This window comes from Botrytis cinerea, chromosome 9 (assembly GCF_000143535.2).
Source record: "Botrytis cinerea B05.10 chromosome 9, complete sequence".
NCBI classification, from domain to species: Eukaryota; Fungi; Ascomycota; class Leotiomycetes; order Helotiales; family Sclerotiniaceae; genus Botrytis; species Botrytis cinerea.
In genome coordinates, this window is record NC_037318.1 from 1,570,998 (window position 1) to 1,591,488 (window position 20,491).

A 20,491-nucleotide genomic window follows, 5' to 3' on the forward strand; every position below is an offset into this window, starting at 1 on the left:
GCTTCCAGAAACTTGGTTTTCGTGGCTGTCATCCGACTTTTACGGGTTCCTAAACCTCTTTGTTCTACGATACGATGTATGCAGAGGAGAGAGATGGATAATTCTGACCATGAACCAATCAAGAGTTGGAACTTTGGATTATGTCTGGTACCATATTGGAGGCACGTCATCATCAATCAAAAAAATGCTTCTATATATGGTATTGAATGTCGCCGCTTTCAATGGTTCCTCATCTTCATTATACTTCGTCTCTACTACGCCGTATGGATTCAAGATTGGTACTCTCTCACTAATTCTCAATTGACAACGCACGTAACCTATCATGAGTTTCAATATGGCAACGTCAATATTTCTGTGTTTCCTCGGAAACATATGGATGCTCCCTTGGAGTGTATCTGGTGCCACAGACTTCTCTGTGAATGCGGGATTGTCAACTTGGAATCAAAGTGATTGGTCCTTGACTACTACAACATACATTCCGGGACAGTATCAATCCAGATTGTCTCTTGCCAATGGGTATGTTGGTGCTTCTCTTGCCGCAGCAGGTATGTCGACTCACTACGGGAAACTTGTATTTGTTCTGATTTATAACTATTCTGTAGGTCCATTCTTTGAAAAAGATGTCAACCAAACAGATGCAAATGGTATACCACCTTCCAATGGGTGGCCGTTATTCGACGATAGGATTTCCTTCTCTACTATTTCCGGATTCTACGATGTAGAACCAGCGCAGGTCCCTCCCCAAGGAACTAACTATCCGTGGCTCAACCAGTATGGCTGGGAATCTTTCATTAGTGGAATTCCACACCCAACGGGGATTATTTTCTCGTTCGGATCTAATTTCCTGGATGCAACGGCTAGCAACACCTCAATTTCAAACTTTACTTCCAAGATTTCATTCAAGACTGGTGTGGCAGAATGGAACTATATATGGTCACCAGAAGAGAATTCTACTTTCAATGTGTCATATGCTACATTTTTCAGTAGGGAAAGACCTAATGTTGTGGCCGTTAAATCTACTATTGTCCCCTCCGCAGATGTAGAAGGGCAGGTCACAGACTTGCTAGATGGCCAAAGTGCCCTGCGATCCACTCTATCCTCCAAAGGATTAGATGATAATGGGACTACCATTTACTCAGCAGTAAATCCTAGTAATCTTCCGGATATCACGGGATTTGTCATTTCTGGTGTCAACTTTACAAACACTTACACGGATACTTCCTCGAGAACCAATGCCAGTGGGGCATACGTAAGCTCTGCAAATGATACAACAATTGGACAGTCTTTCAACATTAGCCTGAAAGCTGGAGAAACTGCGGTTTTTTATAAGTACGTCGGAATTGCTTCGACAGACAAATTTAGCGATGCCGAAAGTGTAGCTCGAGATGCTCAAAGGTCGGCACAGGAGTCCGGATGGGATACCCTTCTGGCGGAACATGTTGCAGCTTGGGCCAAAATTTTGACAGCCGACTCTGTCGATGATTTTACAGATCCAGTCACAGGAGAATTACCAGAAGATCCTAATGTTCAGGCACTCCATATTGCTTCAGTTGCAAACACCTACTATCTTCTCCAAAATTTACAACCTGATGGTAGTGGGTTGAATGATAACAGCATCTCGGTAGGAGGGTTATATTCCGACTCGTATGCCGGCTTAGTATTTTGGGATGCTGATTATTGGATGGCTCCCGGGCTCAACCTGGCATTTCCAGAATGGAGCAAACAAATCAGCAATTTCCGAATCAAGCAGCATAACCAATCTTTGGCCAACGCAGCATTTAATAACTACCCCAACGGAAGCTCGCTTTATTCTTGGACTACTGGAAGATATGGAAACTGTACAGGTACAGGCCCTTGTGTCGATTACGAATATCATCTCAACTATGACATCGCATTCAATTTGATGCAGGAATACAACATCACAAATAATAGGACTTGGTTTGATAATGGACCAAGACAAATTATCGAAAGTACTGCTATTATGACAGGACATTTGCTGATGTATAACGAAACCACACAATCATACTGGATATACAATATGACTGATCCGGATGAATATGCTAACAACAAGGACAACGGAGCATTCACTATAGCTTCTGCTGCGACTCTTTTAGAATTGGCAAATGATCTGAGGGTTACTCAGGGCTTGGAATCCAATTCAACTTGGCAAGAGCAGCAGCAAAATATCGAATTTCCATCTGCAGCTTCTAACATTACGCTGGAATATCAAACGATGAATAATAGTGTTGCGGTCAAACAAGCTGACGTGGTTTTATTGACTTACCCATTGGATTTTAATCAAAATTATACTGAAGCAGACAAGCTGTTAGACTTAGACTATGTACGTATCCTTCCTCTTCTACTGATTGTGATCTTACTTACATGAACCAAAGTATGCAAATAAGCAATCACCTGACGGGCCGGCTATGACTTATTCTATTTTTGCTATTGATGCAAACGCTTTGTCTCAATCTGGATGTTCTGCGTACACTTACACACTGAATGGCTTCCTTCCATATCTCCGAGCTCCCTGGTTTCAATTTTCGGAGCAAGCTGTTGACGATGTCACTGTGAATGGAGGAACTAATCCAGCATTTCCATTTTTGACTGGGCATGGAGGAGCCGATCAGGTTGTCCCCTTCGGTTATCTAGGTATCCGAACAGACCAACCAACTCTTTTCTTCAACCCATCACTTCCTCCACAAATCTCCCACGTCAAAGTTCGCACTTTCCACTATGCAGGAGCAACTCTCTCGGCTACCATGAACACTACCCACACAAATATTACACGCTTCCCTTCCACTAAACTTAACGATCTATACCAAAATACAACCCTTCCCTTTGTGGTCGGAACACCTGGTTCTGACGCCTCAAATAAAACATCCTACAGCATTGCGATAAACGAAACACTCACCATCCCCAACCGTCTTTACTTCCAAAAATTGACCAAACCTAACAATCTTCTCCAATGCTTGCCCGTAACTTCCAATGACCCATACTCAGCCGGGCAATTCCCCGTCGCAGCCGTCGACGGCGCAACATCGACTTCCTGGCAACCATCCACAAATGACACCGCTTCCCTTCTCATAGACAGTTCTTCCATCCCTGCATCCCCCGTCTGGAGCATCTACTTTAACTGGGGTCTTCGACCTCCCCTCCGCGCCTCCGTCTTTTTCGGCAACGAAACAACAGACGAGGGTCAAATATATGGAAGTGAATGGTCCATTGATATCGAGGACATTTCTCCAAGTCTACCATATGCAGCGAATAGCACGACACAAACTTCGAATAAGGAAAGTGTGGTTCCGGTGGTGGGAAATGAAACGAGGTTGGTGGTGGAGGGGGGCGCGTGGAGTGGGAAGTATGTTAGGTTGGTGATGGAGGGATGTTGGGAAAATGATGGGAAGGGCGCCACGGTGGGTGAGTTTGTTGTTGTGGGGGGTTAGAGACGGAGGATGTGGTTATGGTTGGGGATTTAATGGAGTGGTATGGAATGGGATAGATAGTAACGCTACATAAGTGACATGATATGATATGACATGATTTAATGAATAAGATATTCTGATAATAATCACATTCTTATATTATTTCTCGCCTCTGAAGTGTACTTCCCAATCTCCAGAATTAGATTGAACACATCAATCTGAAAATCAACCCTTGACATCTTTTCATCACAGAGGTCGAGATTAGCACCACGAATTTCTCGGACTAGAATATAAATGTCCTTATATGAAAATTCATTCCACAACTCCGTAGAGTATAGTATGTAAGGAACCAGACATAAACGAAATCGCAATCGCTTTAAGATTTTGAAACTCTCCCATGCATATAGAAGTAAGTTAAAAGGAAAAGTAATAGTATTACAACAACCGATTATCATAGATTCATTGGTCAATCAAATGTGATTTGGTTGTTTTTGTTTGTCGAGGTTGTATTATAGGTGGTACGTGTTACTTTGATCTTCGAGGTAGATAATTGGGATGGTTGGAATTGAAATTGAAATTGAAATTGAAATTGAAATCTATAGTTCTATAGTTAGGTAGAGTCATCGGGATGATGAATGGAGATGAAGTGTTTCGATTTTATATTTGTGATGTCATGTGATGTGATGTGATGTGATGAGAGGATGAGATGGTTTTCTAGGTTTTCAAGGGGGGGTAAAAGAGAGAGAGAGAGAGAAGTTTCTGGAGAGAGTGAATGTCCAGCCAGAAATGGAAGGAAAGAGATGACGAGATATTGAATAAAACTAGTCTTGAGTAAGATCGATTTCATACAATTTGTTTAAACCAGCGTGCGTCTACTCGGAAATTTCACACATTATAATCAGCTTCCTTGAGGGTTGATTTTTTTTTTTTTCTTTCTCGAAAAGCTGATGGGGAATGGGGTTTCACTGGTTCGTTATATGCATTAATTCTCACAGTTATCGTTTTACACTGGCATAGTCTAGAGTTAACTATTGTGTGTGTTTTTTTAAATCTTTTTTTTTTTAAAAAAAAAAATTCATTTCTCGTATCAATGAGCTAGATCTATAAACACAATCCATGAGATCTCGATGTTCGTTTTAGAATTAGAAATGATGAAGACAAGCGAGCGAGCGCATAGCGCGGTGTGATTTATGTGTCGGACTTCAATTTTTGAACCGTTTGATGATGTAATTTGGTGGGTGGGTGAGTGTTTATATTAGGATATTAAGTGTCGCTAAAACGGCATTGTTGACAATTCTGGCTAATCTAATATTTGATATAACTATCAATAGTCCTGATAAAAACTAGAAATGTACTAATTATTATTGATTATGATGGAATCAAAAGTTTACTTACATACAGCTGTGTAAAGATTTGAAAGTCCGTCTGAGATTCTTCTGGATTGATTCGATTCGACACTTCCGATACAGCAGTTGTATCACGTCATCTGTAATGATTAGACGAAATTGGGGTATTGAAACTAATTCTGCCGAGCAATGGGCGTCTAAAAAGTGATCCATCAAAGCTCTGATGTGGGACTATTCGAGGCCTGTTAAGAAAGGGGTTTCGTTGTTAAGCGGTGACGAATGTATATCTGGATGGAGCAGAACAATTTCTGTGTCTGACTTTCCGTGGTATATGAAGATTTGCTTTTCTGTGGAGGAATAGGAGATATAGGTGTAAGGAGAATGGGCTGATTTCAAGAAAAGTAATCTTCGGATTTAGTTTCAATTTTCAATGAGCTAAATGTGTGATCTCAAGAGTGATTTGGTTTTTGTGCCGAGATGATAGATGATCGTAAAACTTCGGTTGCAATATTCAATGAATGAATGGAATGATTGCCGCGTTAAACTCTGGTCATAGAAGAGGCTTGGGGAGAAATAACTGCGAAGACTTACTCCGCGGCTATTATTGATAGCATACTTCCTGAACATCTCCTTGAAGGGCCAGATAAATGGACCGAGTCGTTTTATTGCAGTGAGAATGAAAGCACACAAATGCCGCTCTTCATCATGAAATCTTTTTAGACACTGCGAGTCAACAGAAATGTGAAAATGCGAAAATGAAAAGTTAAACTACGGCCGTGACTTTCACACGAATCAGTGCATTAATCGGCCTGAATCTCTACAAAGTTAAAAAAGGCAAGAAAGTGATAACAGAATGTCAAATGCACGAAGGAGCTGGTGAGATAATGAGCCAATGGTCGCTAGAACATAGTGCTACTTCGGGGGCAGAGTAAACATAAATTTATGTCACTGAGAGCAACTTTATCATGACAATTGAAAGAATTCTAACTTCCAAGAAATTTGAGCGGGGAAATTAATGAAACAACATTTAATATTGAAGGGATTAGAATGCGATTCATTGAGTCGAAACCCACTCAACTAGAGCCTCGTCACAGTATTCACTTGATACTATTTTATGGAAGTTCAATCATCACTCCGTTGTCAATGTGAACTTGTAGCAAAGACTTGTGTTTTTTGAAAGGGAAAGAAGTGGTTATATTCTTTTTTAGAAAAGTGTGTTGGTCCCAACTTTTTGTCATTATGTTATAACATATACTGAATACTAGATAAGAATCTTAAAATTTCGATCAGAATATCGTAAAGTCAATTAGGTGACAATTTTTGCAGATTCACCTTGGGCCGAATCAATCTTGGAAGACATGTCTTCGGGGATACTGCCAGGAGTTTTCTCGCGCTCTTCTGGTTTCCTTCCCCATACAACATATATTTTATTATAGGCGTGAAAGTTTTGATTCGGAATAGATTTTCGAACATTCACCAAATACACCTGACAGTCATCATCATTAGCCAATTGGAACGTGAAAAAGTTTCAAGTGGGCTGAACTAACCTCAATTTGTTCTTGCTTCCATTTTAATATGCGGGAAAACAAAGCCATACTAAAGCTTGATAAACATGCAAGCCAGTTCTCTTCGGACATCTCCCCAAGTTTATGTAAGTGCTTGTCTTTGGACCAAGGGTTGACTGGCAGTATAAACACCTTTTCCTGCACGTCCACAAATCCAGCTGCTTCGTACCAGCTCTTGAGGTTTTTGGCTATATTCATCGATCTGCCGGCTTTAGTTGCCGCTTTTTCGACGAATCCAATCCATTCTAAGAATGGCCAGGTTTCAGACATCGATTTATCATCACAGTATGGAGTGAATAGAATTTCTTGACTCTCCATATAGCCTCCTGGCTTCGTATAGTGAAACCCTCTTTTTATGATGGCTTCGAAATCCTTGAAGCATCCTAGTAGCACACGAGTATGAATATAATCAAAGTGGTCGGATGGCAGTATCCAATCGTCATCGCTAGCATCATCGATATAGAAATGGACGTTTTCTGGGACAGAGACTGGTTGGATTGGAGAGAGATCAGTGGCCTGAACCTCTGCCTTTGGGAAAGTATCACCCATATAGATTGCCCATTGACCTGTACCAGTACCAATATCGAGAATGTAACGAGGATCGGACAGAGGAGCGAAGAAGTTGCGGCCTGAAAAGGCACATTTTAGCATATCGAATTGTGCTTCAAGTCTGTCTTGTTCATTAACGTCATTTGGGAAGTGGTATGCTAGCAGGCTAGTTAGCTATTGTCGAGAAAAATCAAATTGGACATCAGTACTTCCTGGACGATAGCCATGATATGTTCTGCCATTCTCCTCTGGGAAATCCACAACACTACTTGTCAAAGATTTAGATGATGACCTGGATACAAAGAAGTTAGCATTCTCGGGCTTATTACAGCAGGGAAGCTCACACTAACCTATCGTTGGACTCAGGAGTTTCGGGTGACAGTTTATCGGGCTCAGAGCGGGAATCTGCGTTCATATCTACACCTGAGGATTTACAGCCTAGCTGTGCCTCGACATCCTCTATATGTTGTGGCTGAGTTGCTGTTTGGGAAAGAGCGCATTGTCCAGGTTCTTGACACTTAGACATGTTTGTGCGTGGCGAGAAGATTCAATCGTGAGAGATGCAAAAGTGCGGACCCAAATCTTCGGGTTCGTCAATTATATTTCGTACGTTTGATTCTACGGAAAGACATTTTGTGGATGTTTCGTATGGCTGCTGAGTGCTTGTTTCGCCTGCAAGTAGGCATGACTACCGCAGCCGACTGCGAGTTCGCATTTTCTTGCTGGTTGAAACTCTCCACGCTCAATTATCTATAATGATAGGCTAAAGCAAAGCTAACATAAGACAGCATGGCAGTTTGCCCGCTGGTTTTCGAGAATCGTGTTATACATGTCGGTGGTCTTGTAGCCCTACTTCATATATCTCATTCGCGAATCTAAATTCCGCCATAGTGGTCTGACTCAATGCCGGAAGTCAATTCAACCTTCGGAATTCATGTGTTGGGATGCGTTAGCCAGATGCATGGGAGCCCAGCCTACTGGTTGGTATTTCACTTGTAGTTGCATGCAGCTTGGCGTACGGAACTCGTGCCAGCTACGGATGAATGCATTCAGCCTGGACCAACAAATTGTTGGAGACGCAACGTTTATGTAATGAACCACGACAGTAGTATTCAAGGTTGTCCGCACCTTGTGGCCTCCCAAATATTTGCAACAGTGATAAAATAATATGCATGGTATCGAATGGGGAATTGGTTTCCCACAACAAGCATTCGATTCCGTTTGATGATTATGCGAATACCCGCCTGGGTTCAATTAGGATTCATATCTGAATGGCCAGATGAGGAAGATCCACCACCCGACGACATGGCAATGGGAGCCGAGACCTACATGCTTGCTGTCTTGCTAGTCATGCATAAAGAGTTGTATAGCCACTCGTGTTTGATTCCGACCCAGTCCAGGTCCCGAGAGGACTTTAGTTGCGGGAGGAAGTATCCTTTGTGCAAACTGAGGAAGGTAACCTCCGACTTCTCGGACCCTTTTCATCTACCGATACATACCAGTAGCTTTCTCTTGCCATTGGTTGTTACTGGGGGGATTTGAAAATGGACACAGAAGGATGGCACGCGCCAGAGTTTCGTTGCAGGACACATAATGTAACATTTCGAACAATCCTCATTTGGTTCCAATGTTGTGAATGCCTAACAGCTTTCAAATAATTCGTGACACATTTATATTCGAACCTTAAACCAGTCCAAATTTTGATGATGCAATAGAATTAAGCTCAAGACATGAATGTAACGGTGGTGGTGTGCTCCGTAGGTTAGACGTTCCATACCTATGTGGCGCAACAATGTGGCTGCACACGGTGTGGCATCAAATTACTCCACCTGAAAGAGGGGCAACTGGGAATTTGACCTAAAATGGAAATCTGCACATGTTGAGGCAGGAGTTTGCGATCAACAATCGACAAAGTCATGAGATAGCTTGTTGTCGAAAGTGACTATATAAACTTCACGGTGTCACTTCAGCATCTTAGTTGTGTATTGTGACACAACTTTTCAACGCTCAATCCCACTAACGCATCTTACTACCTCCCATTATCTTTCATTTCACAATGGCGTTCTCGGTTGCATCATCATACGACAAGCTTCGATTACTTCTTGACGAAACCTCGAATGATGTTTTGCCCGCACCCCATGCCATCGCAGTAGCCACGCAGTCCGTCGCCACAAACCTCCCTACGATTGGGCTCGGGGAAGAAGCCACTGCAGCACATCTTCTTTCAGATATAACCCCTGGCTTCAATGGACCGAAAACTTCATCTAACTATTATGGGTTTGTCACTGGGGGTGTCTTCCCAATTGCAGAAGTCGCTGACAATATTGTCACCGCTTTCGATCAAAATGTTCAAGTGCATTTACCAGATCAAAGCGTCAGTACTATTGTCGAAGACAAGGCCTTGGGAATGCTTGCAGATCTGTTGAATCTTGGAGACGGTTGGGATGGGCGAACTTTTACTACCGGGGCTACTGGGGCAAACACTCTTGGACTGGCATGTGGACGGGAAGCTATAATTTCTCGGCGGCTGGAAAAGAAGGGAGAGAGCAGAGGCGTTGGAGAATTAGGTTTGCTTATGGCCTGTAACAAAGCTGGGATTACAGAGATTCAGATCTTGACTGCCATGGCTCATAGCTCTACATACAAATCTGCAAGTATTGTTGGGCTGGGACGAGCTTGTGTTAAGGATATTGGGACCAGTCCATCCGAGCCATGGAAAATCGACATACTTCTACTAGAAAAAGAGTTAGCCAAAGAAAAAGATGGGGTGGCTAGCATCGTTTCGTTAAGTTCTGGGGAGGTTAATACTGGAAGATTTGCAACTGATGGAAGGGAAGAAATGCAAAAAGTCCGTGAACTTTGTGACCGCTATGGCGCTTGGCTACATGTTGATGGAGGTACGTTGAGAGCCCGTGGTCGTTTCTGCATCTGCAACTGACAAGCCTCTAGCCTTTGGAATATTTGCTCAAAGTCTTCCAAATACTTCAGAATTTGCCTCTCTGAAAGGCGTATCCGCAGGTATTCAGTTAGCGGATTCAATAACAGGAGATGGCCACAAAATGCTTAATGTGGTATGCAATACAACCCTCATTCATTAAACTAATTCTTTTAAATCCTCCTGACTAACATCTATCTAGCCTTATGATTGTGGCTTTTTCTTCACAAAGTCCGTGTCAATACTGACATCCGTATTTCGAAATCCGAATGCAGCATATCTCTCATCTGGACCATCAAGCATTCCGTCACCTCTAAATATTGGTCTCGAGAATTCACGCCGTTTCAGAGCACTTCCAGTCTACGCCGTGCTATTAGCGTACGGTCGTGAAGGCTTGAGTGAGACGTTTGCTCGTCAAGTCAGATTAGCAAGGGGAATCTCAAAGTTTCTGGATGCACATGTGGGGTATGAACTCCTTGCAAAAAGCAAGTTGGAAAATGAAAATGTGATTGAGAATACTCACATCATCGTTATCTTCCGAGCAAAAAATGACAGCACCAACAATGAATTGGTTAAAAGAATTAATGCAACAAGAAAAATGTATGTGTCAGGGACAAAATGGGAAGGGAGACCAGCCTGTAGATTCGCAATCAGCACGTGGAAAGTCGAAGTCGAAAAGGATCTACAACTTATCCAAGACATCCTAGATGATGTTCTCCGGGATCAACATTATTAGCTCCAATAAATCTCCCTTATATGCCCCAGTCTCCTTCTGATTGTTAAAAGAATATGCGGTCTTCCACTTTCTCCTACCACGACTGTCAAACACTCACACATTTGAAACTCGGGGATTGGACTCGTCTGTTGTATAAACCTCTATGGAGTGTATTATGAGTCCCCTGGAAGATGGGACATCTCAAATTGATATGCAAAGCCATGTCAGATAGCGCAGCTATATCATCTCAACTTTCCGGATAAGATAATCGAACTGTCATTGGATTTATTTCCAAAAACGAAGCTATGATATTTGGCAGTTTTAAATGCAAGTGCTGTCTTTGCTCAAACAAAAGCACTGAACTATTGACCTGTAAAAACCTTACAGCTGATCTTTGGTTCCTTGTCCAATCTCAAATTACTCAAATTAAAAATAATTCATACTCCTTTACCCTCATTACTTCCATACTTCTTCGAATATTCATCCTTTAACCCCGCAAAATTACTTGCCACAAACGGAGCAAATAAATCCTTAAACCAGCCTCTTCGATGACTTTTCAATCCCAAGTCTTGTAAAAGGCTGTCACAATACACCACCAACTCGAAAGTCATATTGTTTCCCTCATCTCCACTGCTTAAATACCTTCTGCTATTCCATGCTGTGAATAACGCAACTTCTTTTTGCTGCTCTTGACTTGGCGGGAGAGCTAGTTTGCCATCTAGATATGCGGTCGTCCACATAGATTGGCATTGTACGACAGGGAAATAGTCTCCTACGCCTACTTGTCCGATGAATACGATGGAATTGTCGTTAATCTCTGAATCCGATGTAGGAAGAGGTATGATATGTTTGTAAAGACGATATGGGGTATGAGTGACAGGACGACGGTAATGCGGGGGTGGCTTTGCAAGTTGCGGAAATCTCGAGACGACTTTCTGGTCTGCTTCTGACGAAATCATCTTCCAGTAATCTTGATATCCTTCACTCTCGGAAGATGGGAGGTGAGGAAGACCAAGTGAGGTTTTTTGGTCCTCGGTAAAGAATTGAAGAGATGGTACCCAGCCAGTACCACAAAGTATAGCATCTGCTAGAACTTCATCAGCGTCTTTCAAAATGATTGTGTTTTCTTCGATACTTGCAATATCGGCACAATAGATCCGAACGTGTTCAGCAATGGTGTCAAAGAAATCGACTTGGTTCAATAAGCCCCCAGTGCAATTTTGCCAAAAAAATCCTGTTCTTACGTTAGCAAGCTGCTAACACAGGACCCAGTTCATGATTCTTACGGAGATTGAGGATTCAGTTTCTCAAATCCTTGAAGATTTTTTCTTCCCTTGAAATCTGCATCTTTCCTTGTTTCATTATCAACCGCGCCCCAAAAGGCATTCATCATTTTGACTCCATACTTTGTCGAATGCAAGAACCACGTCCACCATGAATTTCCATTCAGGAAGTAAGGTACGAATGTGGCAACAATTCGTGTCAGTCCGACTTCGAAAGCATTTTTGTAGGGACCCTTTCCCTTCGGAGAAAGAAGAAATCCAGGTCCATTTGTATCAGAAGCCTTGATGATCCATGATACAGTCTTGCCTGCTTTGACAGCTGAGTACACCATATCAGCGGATGACTTTCCAGCTCCCAGCACAGTGATTCTCTGGATATCTGGTGAGTTTAGAACATTGGACGACCCAAAATCATTTTGGTGAAGGATAGGGCCTCCAAATAACTCTTTGCCTGGGAGCGAAGGCATGTTAGGTATAGAATGGAGCCCACTAGCAACAATCAATTTAGTAGTTTTCCAAGTATCTGAAGATCCAGAAACCATATCCACAGTTTCAATCATCCATTTACCGTCCTCCTTCAGGAGTGATCGAACTTCCGTTGCGAGCTTGATTCTATCTCGGAGTGTTGTGTCACCGTAACGATGTGTATCAACATAATTTTCGAGATATTTAGTAGTATATTTCGCTTTGAAAAACTCATAATAAATATCTTCCTCGGGTGGTCTGGACATAGGTAGGTCTGAAAATTCCGCAGTGCCAACTGTCCATTGAGTCCAGAATGATTCATATCCTCTTCCTTAATGAAGTGAGCATTGGAATTTCTCTCAGGAGTAAAGTGGCTGAAGACTTACTAGAGTTCCAAACACCTCCAACACAAGTGTCTCGGTCGAGAATCACGAGTCGACATTGTGGATGTATATCTAGATAGAATTTGGCGGCATATATACCAGAAATTCCTATTACAAAATGGGTCAACACACGAGGCTTGTACTGGGGTTTGGGAATCTGTCATTACCTGCTCCAATGACAACAATATCAAACGATCGTTCTGAGTTCATTTTGTAATTGTTAAAGAAGAATTATTGCTGCTTGCTTGGAATAAATTCTTTAAGTATATGCCAGTGTCATCAAATTGTTGGTTCCAAGCATTCGTGCATGCTGACACCCCACCGAGTGCGATGGAAACAATTTGATTCGTTAAATGCAATTAATCTCACGCATCCACCAGTTCGATTTGATGCGCTTGATTATTATGGAAATTTTCAGTTTAGTTAGTTCCCTGATTTAAGTTGACAGCCCAGCCAACGTTTTATATGTTGTTAGTGAGACGATGAATAAGTGCACATTCGACCATCTCAATATTCTAGGCATTTGATCGCTTGGACTTTGTATTGCATTTTTCTTGAAAAAAAAAAAACATGACTTTGGAAAGGAATCAACCCGAATTAGGAATCAATAATTGTAGTTCCAGCACTCCTGCCATCGTATACTTGACTGGCTGGCGATATGCTGCTGTGGGCATCGCAATTGTCATGAGCATGTTTTTGGCTTCACTAGATCTGGTAAGAATATCTATCTTCGTCTCGCACATGTCGAAAATAGAGTGAGCGATTGATGAAAGCTCTATACAGGAAGCCAGATCAAACATCGTTTTTGTTTGACCCAGCCGTTACCAGATTCAAATAGCTGAATACCTCAGTGAATATCGCAGACGGAAATCACTGAGAGGGAAGAACTCTGAATTCCTAATAATTGAATCCTGACAATTATTGCTACAGCAATTCCAAACATCACCGAGGAATTTCATAGTCTCAATGATATTGGATGGCATGCTTCCGCACTATTTTTAACAGTCGCAGCAGCTCAATCATTGTGGGGAAAGGCTTTCAAATGCTTCCCCATCAAGATCGTTTATTTGATTAGTATAGCTGTCTTTGAACTTGGAAGTTTGATATGTGGTAAGTTTAGATGTGTGGGATAGCTTCTCACTATAACTTACTAATGGTGTCAGGTGTTGCTAGAAAGAGCATAACATTGATTGATGTAGGGCGAGCTATAACAAATTTTGGTGTTGCGGGAACATTTGGGGCATCATATATCATTATCGGGGTTTCAGCTCCGCCAGAAAAAAGGCCTGCGATGACAGGATTTATGGGCTCAGAATAAACCATTGCGTCAGTCATTGTTCCATTGATTGGAGGGGCTCTCACCGATCGTGTATCATGGAGTTGGTGGTAAGTCGAAGTATAATACGTATTTTCCCTTCAGACGTGGTTCTGATCGTTGGCAGCTTTATTAATCTTCCTTGTGGTGCACTCGCGGCGGCTTGAATCATCTTTCTCTTCAAAGTAATAGATGCAGTGAAACCAGTTGAGGCGACCTTAAAGAAAAAGCTTCCGCAAATGGATATACCTGGATTTCTTTTCATCACTGCGTCCATCGTCTGCTACATTATATCTCTATAGTTTGGAGGTGCCATTAAACGATGGAGTAACTCAGATTTAATTGGTACACTTGTTGGCTTTGCATTATTCCTCATTATGGTATCAAGGGGAGAGAGCCCTTCTCCTACAATGTATTTTCAGAAACCCTAATATCGCAAAGGGATGTGCTTTTTGCTTCCTGTTAGTGCTTTCAAATGTTCTTTAAATCATATTGACAGATTTTGCTTACCAAAATTTACAGAATTGCCGGCAGCTTCTACATCTTCCTATACTATCTGCCGATTTACTTCCAAGCGACTCGAGGAACTGATGCCACTGGGTCTGGAATTCGAACTCTTCCTGTAATCTTAGGTCTCAGTAAGTCTCCCAACTATATTTCAAGTAGATCTGCTAAGAAGCAATTGTACCCAGCTTTGGTACAAATTATAACAGGTATCAGCGTCGGCAAGATAGGCGTCATTAATCCATTCTTGATCGTCGGTGGAATACTGACAAGTATCTCTTGCGGATTATTGATGACTTTGCAAACAGACACTTCCTCAAATAAATGGATTGGTTACCAAGCTCTGGCAAGTATATTGGAGAGATTCGTGGAAGATTGCGTAGTTGGAATGGAACATACCAACTGAAGAATTCGATAATCGCTTTGGTTTTGACATTCACGTCGCTTTATCTAGGCGTGATGATAGATGTGATCATGTACTAAACCGTCAAAGTCAATAGATTGTCTTCACCACACCGAATATAGATAAAATCCTCGATATTATAAGCGAGAAGTGCAGGGACCAAAAAATTAGGCTGCCACGCTTGCGATCAACGTCAGCTTCAAGGTGACTGATTCATTTATTTTCGTGACTCATCATATAATTGCTGGAACATGATTCAGGTATTTAAATACTGTTTGTTATATTTATATTGGAATTCCATGATATAATAGAGATACTGACGAAAGAAATCCCCACCGGATTGGAACTTCAGCATTCATCTTATTGAGTCACGAAATCACTACCCACGAAACAATAATCTCATCGCTTTCTTTACACCTTCCACAGCTCCAAACACAAAATTCAAGCAAGACTACATGTTAATGTTCATCACATAAAAATTTACCCTCTCTCAAAATGACGACTTCACAATCACAATCACAACTCGAAATACTCCCCGCTGAACTCAAATTACAAGTCCTGTATTCACTCCCTAGTGTTTCCTCTCTCAATTCCCTGACCCACTCATCACCCCACTTCTTCAACGTATACCACGGCAAAGAACAAGCACAAATTCTCGCACAAGTATTAGAGAACGAACTCGGGCGCGAAGTTCTAAAAGATGCATGGTATGTAATTAGAGCAGCTCGACACATAAAGCTGCGAGGCGTTGATCCTTTCGGTAACGAATTGGAATACAAATCACAAAAGATATTATTCGAACTATTAAGAAGTGGGAAGGAACTGGATAAAAGTGAGCTAGGTATCACACTAGACGATATGATTTGGTTTTCCAGGAAGCTGCCCGCACTCCAGGAAGTATCAATAGCGTTCTTGGAAAACACAATAGGAAACCATCCAATTACTGGAGAGCGTATCCCCTCACCATCTCCCTCAGCCAAGTCTCCTTCCACTAGAGAACTTTCTCGCATTCAACGCGCTGTTCTCCGAATAGAGGCTTTTACTTATATATTCTCGTTGGAAGATGAGTATTCTCTAAGATCGAAATACAAAGACCATGAAGATCTGAATGGTCCATTCAAGAGGCAAGGGTACAATCGTATTCACAGACATGACTGGGTACGACGCCATCATTCGCTATGTCTATCCGATGAGCAGCAAGTTCTATTCCTGAATAGATATGAGGAATGGGAAATCGAGGAAATGATTTGCGTGCGAGATTGGTATCGTAGGGAATACGATGCTCTATATAAGCAATATCCGAAAGAATGGAAAGACGTGTGGATCTATCAAGAATGGATAGATGGGGATCCAAGTCTCACCTTTGAGGAAGTTTCTCATAGTGAGTACATCAGAGTAAAGGATTGTAGTGATTGGGAAAATATAAGCGAATTGTGCATGAGAAAGGGGTTTGAGTTGTTGTCCGAAGTAAAACGCAAGGAAACTGGAAAGGAGAAAGTCAACGTGATATTCAGTGCCATAGACAGTAATGCGATCTACTTCATTGACGTAGACGACTTTCTGTCGATGACATTGGAAAATTGGCGAATGATAAGGACCGAAGACGCAACGGGAAAAGACATCTACAACCAAACTTTGCAAAAGTATTTGGAAGGACAGGTTGCATGGGACGAGTCGGGATACAATGCAGCATGGTGTTGGGTGCGTAGACAATGGGAAAGAGACGATGAGAAGTGGGACCAGACAGGAAATTGTTTGAGAAGCTGGGGGTACGTGATGTGGGACGCTTGGAGATTAGACGCGCTGGGGATTCTTAGTCGTGACGTCGATGAACTTGACATGCATGGACCAAAGAAGTTTGGTGGACATTTGTTGTCGGAGTATGTGATCGGGCGAGATGATGACTAGAGTCTAAGGAAGTAATCCCTAATTTTTATACATGCTAACAAACATCCAATCTATTTTCGTTGCTAGCAAGGGCTTCAAAGTTATTGATATATGCCTGCAACCTACGATGCGATTCTATTTCCATGATTCGCATACAGAAAACTACTCATAACACTAGTCATTCAATCTTAATCCAGAACTCAACACTGGCAATAACATTAACCAATATTACACTCCCCATCTATCCATCTATTTCTGTGGTGGCAAAGTTAATATTCCGATAGCAACAGTGCTGATACTGTTGGTGGAGGTAGCTGTCGCTGTAGCTTTAGCCACGAACGATATTGACGCATTGCCGAGTGAAGATCTGACTGACGCGATTGCAAACGCAGTGATATCATATCACGAATTTCAACACTACTATTGGTTCCTACGACTCAGCTGCAAAGCGCGACGCTTCTTTCGAATTTTGGAATGGAGAGCATGCTCGCGGCGGAGTTCCGGTCGGACATGTTTAGGGCTTTCAAGGTCGATGTAGCCTTTGCGATTCTCATGGCTCAAGGTAATCGAATAAAGGATGTAGCAGAACTAGTCGGCCAAAGTTTGCTCGAGCAGAGGTAATGTGTGAGATTCGAGAGTTTTCTTGAGTGATTGGATTTCATATTACAAGTATAACGCAAGAAGTAGTTAGAAGGTTTATGTCTATGTAGTTATCAACATTTCTCAATTTCTTGTGTATTCCAGGTTATTATTCTTTAGATCCCCTTGACTTTTTACATGCAATAATCACAATGCTGTATTAACATTACTTGGTTTATGCCTAGTGAAGCAGGTATTAATACAAATCGATAGGCCTCAGTGAGCTCCTCCCTGAATATGTGATGGAGAATAGAGAGTGTGTTTGTATGGGTAGGATACAAAAGACGTAGCACCCACGATTGCATAGATTTCAATTGTCTAATTGTATTCTATCAAAAGAACTAGCTATTTACAGGGGATAGTAGACCTTATATAAGGTCTACTAGAAAGAGCTAGTCTCTTTCGCATTCGCATTCGCTTAAAGCTTTATAACAATAGCCATTGAATTAAAATCATTCACTCCGTCCACACCCACACACACACACAAAGAGAGAGAGAGAGAGATTATCAACACCTGAAAACGATAAACAAAACAACCCATTAAAATCAAAAAAGTCGAAACCCCTAATATCAACAAACAATAACCGATGCATAACCCAACCCACCATCTAGCATACTTTACCTGTACCAAGAAATCCGCAACCACCAAAATTACACTTCAAATCTCAATCATCCAGTCAGCTCAGCGAGAACAGCAGAGAGACATGAGATTGCATAAGAAGTGCACAACATAGCAAGCGATCACATGTATATCTAGAAACCTTCTCCATCTTTTCAAACCCTATGGTTTCTACACCGTACGTAAGTCAAGGAAATAAGAAGCCGTGCTGTAGACCTGTGTGCATGCATGCAGTGGTGCGTATCTCATGATTCTCATTGCTGTTTTGAAGAAGAGTGATGGGGAAGATAGCGATGAAAAAGAAGAAAAGAAGGAAGGAAGGAAGGATTAACAATACTTTTCTCGTTCTTCATTCAGACTGTGCGGTATTTACTACACTACCTATACTACTTGAAGTACTGATGGATATTAGATATATGATCCTGGTGTATGCGACACACACTTGAGTGCAAGATGAAATAAAGCAGGACAAGGCAAGACAAGGCAAGACATATTATAAGCAAGCAGACAGATAGGTAGGCAAGAGCTCGAATTCTTGAGTAACAAATTTGCACAAGTCTAATGCTGCACAAATGAGAAACAGATACATGAATGAATAGGTAGGGAATCAGCGAAATCGATCAATAGAAAATCTTTTCTTCTCCCGGAAAATGCCTCCTCTCGTTCTTCGTTTCTTGTTCTTAAGATCTTTAGTGTCCTTGTATATATATATGTGTGTGTGCGTGTGCGTGTGTATTTGATTGTTTTCATGACATGAGTATGTACATACTGAGTACTAGATAGATATGTATATAATCAAATGATATATAAAACTTTCACGTACAAGATATACCTAGGTGGGTAGGTAATTATCAATGGGAGAATAGCCTTCCCCCCCTTTCTTCTTCCTCTTCTCCCTCTTCTCCCTCTTCTCCCTCTTCTCCCTCTTCTCCCTCTTCTCCCTCTTCTCCCTCTTCTCCCTCTTCTCCCTCTTCTCCCTCTTCTCCCTCTTCTCCCTCTTCTCCCTCTTCTCCCTCTTCTCCCTCTTCTCCCTCTTCTCCCTCTTCTCCCTCTTCTCCCTCTTCTCCCCTCTTCTCCCTCTTCTCCCTCTTCTTCCCCCTCCTCACCCCCAAACAAAACAAACCAAACCAAGCCGAAGACAAAGCAATCAAGCAAACAAAAACAATAATCAAAAAACACACCCACCTACCTACCAACCCACCAACCCATCTCTCCCATACAACATTTCCCCCATCGATCCATAATAAGAATATCCAAAACCACAAAAAATCCTCAAACTCTGATTCTTCCGTTCCTCAGTCTCCGTCCCTCTCAAGGTTCTCTCATGCCACAACATTATCACATCCCACACTATTTTCTCACACACACATACATACATCCACACATATAAGTCTTACCAGTACACATACCCCATAACTCCAATCATCAGCAAAGCACTGCATTCCCGCGAATTGAAATCCCAATCGAAAGTAGACAGAACACACCACGATAATTGAGTTCTGACTTAACTAGCTAGGGTATGTACGATCAATCGATCCATATATGTATATGATTGATGAACCTATCTCTTGATATCGATTACTCAATCGATCGATCAATCCATCTACATACATACATACATACATACATACATACATACATACATACATACATACGTCCCTCACTTCCATTTCCGCATTTTCGAATCGCATGAATTGCATGAATTTCAAGAAATGAAAATGAAATGTAATTATTCAAATGCAAGGATTAACAACCAACCCAAACCCAAACCCAAACATCCCAATTCCTTGTGTATGTAGGTATCTATAGATATTTCCTTCACGAGAAAGAACATGCATGCATGGAAGGGTTAGAAGTTAAATAAATCACAAAATAATAGAACGCTAGAAAAGCAGGGTCGGTTCCCAGGACCCTTGATCTTCCATCGAGTGATGGTCATTATTTGTTCTGTGTTGGCGTTTGAGATTGAGAGGTTAGGCAGGTTATATAACTATATATAGTTGATTAATCGATTGAGTGATCGATGAGGGGTTTAAATTTTCGGGGTCGATAGTAAGATACTTATAGTTATGTGTAGTTATACCTGGTAATAATATATATATTAACGATGTTGGTATGGGTAGGTATCTATCTCGGTAGATGGATGGTATTGGTAATTATGAATGTGAAAATTGTATTGATGGTTGATAGAGAGAAAGAGAGGGATAGTTAGTTGCTATGAATTATCATCACTTTGATATACCCTACGAAAGAGGCATAGAGGTATAGGAGTGAAGTAGAATTCGGATTTCATATTATTTGAGCGAGATAATGATGGGGAAATATTGGGCATCGATTAATTGTAATCTGATGATGATGATGATGCATATGGATAAGGTATATATATACACAAGGTAAGGTGACTCGTGAGGTAAGATAAAATAAAATAAAGTAAAGTAAAATAGGGAAGTGAATAAAT

General features: G+C 41.5%; 6 protein-coding genes across 7 annotated transcripts; 4 read left to right on the forward strand and 2 right to left on the reverse strand.

Annotated features, from left to right (window-relative positions):
- The first annotated feature begins 14 nt into the window (after positions 1-14).
- BCIN_09g04490 (hypothetical protein) lies at positions 15-3,576 on the forward strand. Its single transcript, XM_024695154.1, has 3 exons — positions 15-545; positions 603-2,341; positions 2,394-3,576. The coding sequence occupies exons 1-3, from the start codon at positions 323-325 to the stop codon at positions 3,444-3,446; spliced, it is 3,015 nt and encodes a 1,004-aa protein (XP_024550947.1). The 5' UTR covers positions 15-322; the 3' UTR covers positions 3,447-3,576.
- A 2,360-nt stretch (positions 3,577-5,936) lies between these two features.
- Positions 5,937-7,705, reverse strand: BCIN_09g04500 (hypothetical protein). Its single transcript, XM_001549352.2, has 4 exons — positions 7,236-7,705; positions 7,095-7,177; positions 6,319-7,043; positions 5,937-6,257 (listed from the first exon to the last, which is right to left on the reverse strand). Exons 1-4 carry the CDS (start codon positions 7,409-7,411, stop codon positions 6,078-6,080), a joined length of 1,164 nt encoding a protein of 387 aa, XP_001549402.1. The 5' UTR covers positions 7,412-7,705; the 3' UTR covers positions 5,937-6,077.
- Positions 7,706-8,681: 976 nt separating this feature from the next.
- Positions 8,682-10,771, forward strand: BCIN_09g04510 (hypothetical protein). Its single transcript, XM_001549350.2, has 3 exons — positions 8,682-9,782; positions 9,835-9,956; positions 10,023-10,771. Exons 1-3 carry the CDS (start codon positions 8,942-8,944, stop codon positions 10,554-10,556), a joined length of 1,497 nt encoding a protein of 498 aa, XP_001549400.1. The 5' UTR covers positions 8,682-8,941; the 3' UTR covers positions 10,557-10,771.
- Positions 10,772-10,821: 50 nt separating this feature from the next.
- Positions 10,822-13,121, reverse strand: BCIN_09g04520 (hypothetical protein). The gene is made up of 4 exons (XM_024695155.1): positions 12,834-13,121; positions 12,670-12,774; positions 11,822-12,614; positions 10,822-11,774 (listed from the first exon to the last, which is right to left on the reverse strand). The coding sequence occupies exons 1-4, from the start codon at positions 12,874-12,876 to the stop codon at positions 10,973-10,975; spliced, it is 1,743 nt and encodes a 580-aa protein (XP_024550948.1). The 5' UTR covers positions 12,877-13,121; the 3' UTR covers positions 10,822-10,972.
- A 79-nt stretch (positions 13,122-13,200) lies between these two features.
- On the forward strand, positions 13,201-15,043 carry BCIN_09g04530 (hypothetical protein). 2 transcript variants are annotated; one of them, XM_024695157.1, is made up of 6 exons: positions 13,201-13,380; positions 13,495-13,516; positions 13,597-13,776; positions 13,830-14,442; positions 14,504-14,619; positions 14,674-15,043. In XM_024695157.1, the coding sequence occupies exons 1-4, from the start codon at positions 13,237-13,239 to the stop codon at positions 13,982-13,984; spliced, it is 501 nt and encodes a 166-aa protein (XP_024550949.1). In that variant the 5' UTR covers positions 13,201-13,236; the 3' UTR covers positions 13,985-14,442; positions 14,504-14,619; positions 14,674-15,043. The 2 variants fall into 2 exon arrangements, with proteins under 2 accessions (XP_024550949.1, XP_024550950.1); XM_024695156.1 differs by having other exon boundaries at positions 13,830-14,052.
- A 30-nt stretch (positions 15,044-15,073) lies between these two features.
- Positions 15,074-17,436, forward strand: BCIN_09g04540 (hypothetical protein). Its single transcript, XM_024695158.1, has one exon. The coding sequence runs from the start codon at positions 15,384-15,386 to the stop codon at positions 16,794-16,796; it is 1,413 nt and encodes a 470-aa protein (XP_024550951.1). The 5' UTR covers positions 15,074-15,383; the 3' UTR covers positions 16,797-17,436.
- The last annotated feature ends 3,055 nt before the right edge of the window (positions 17,437-20,491 follow it).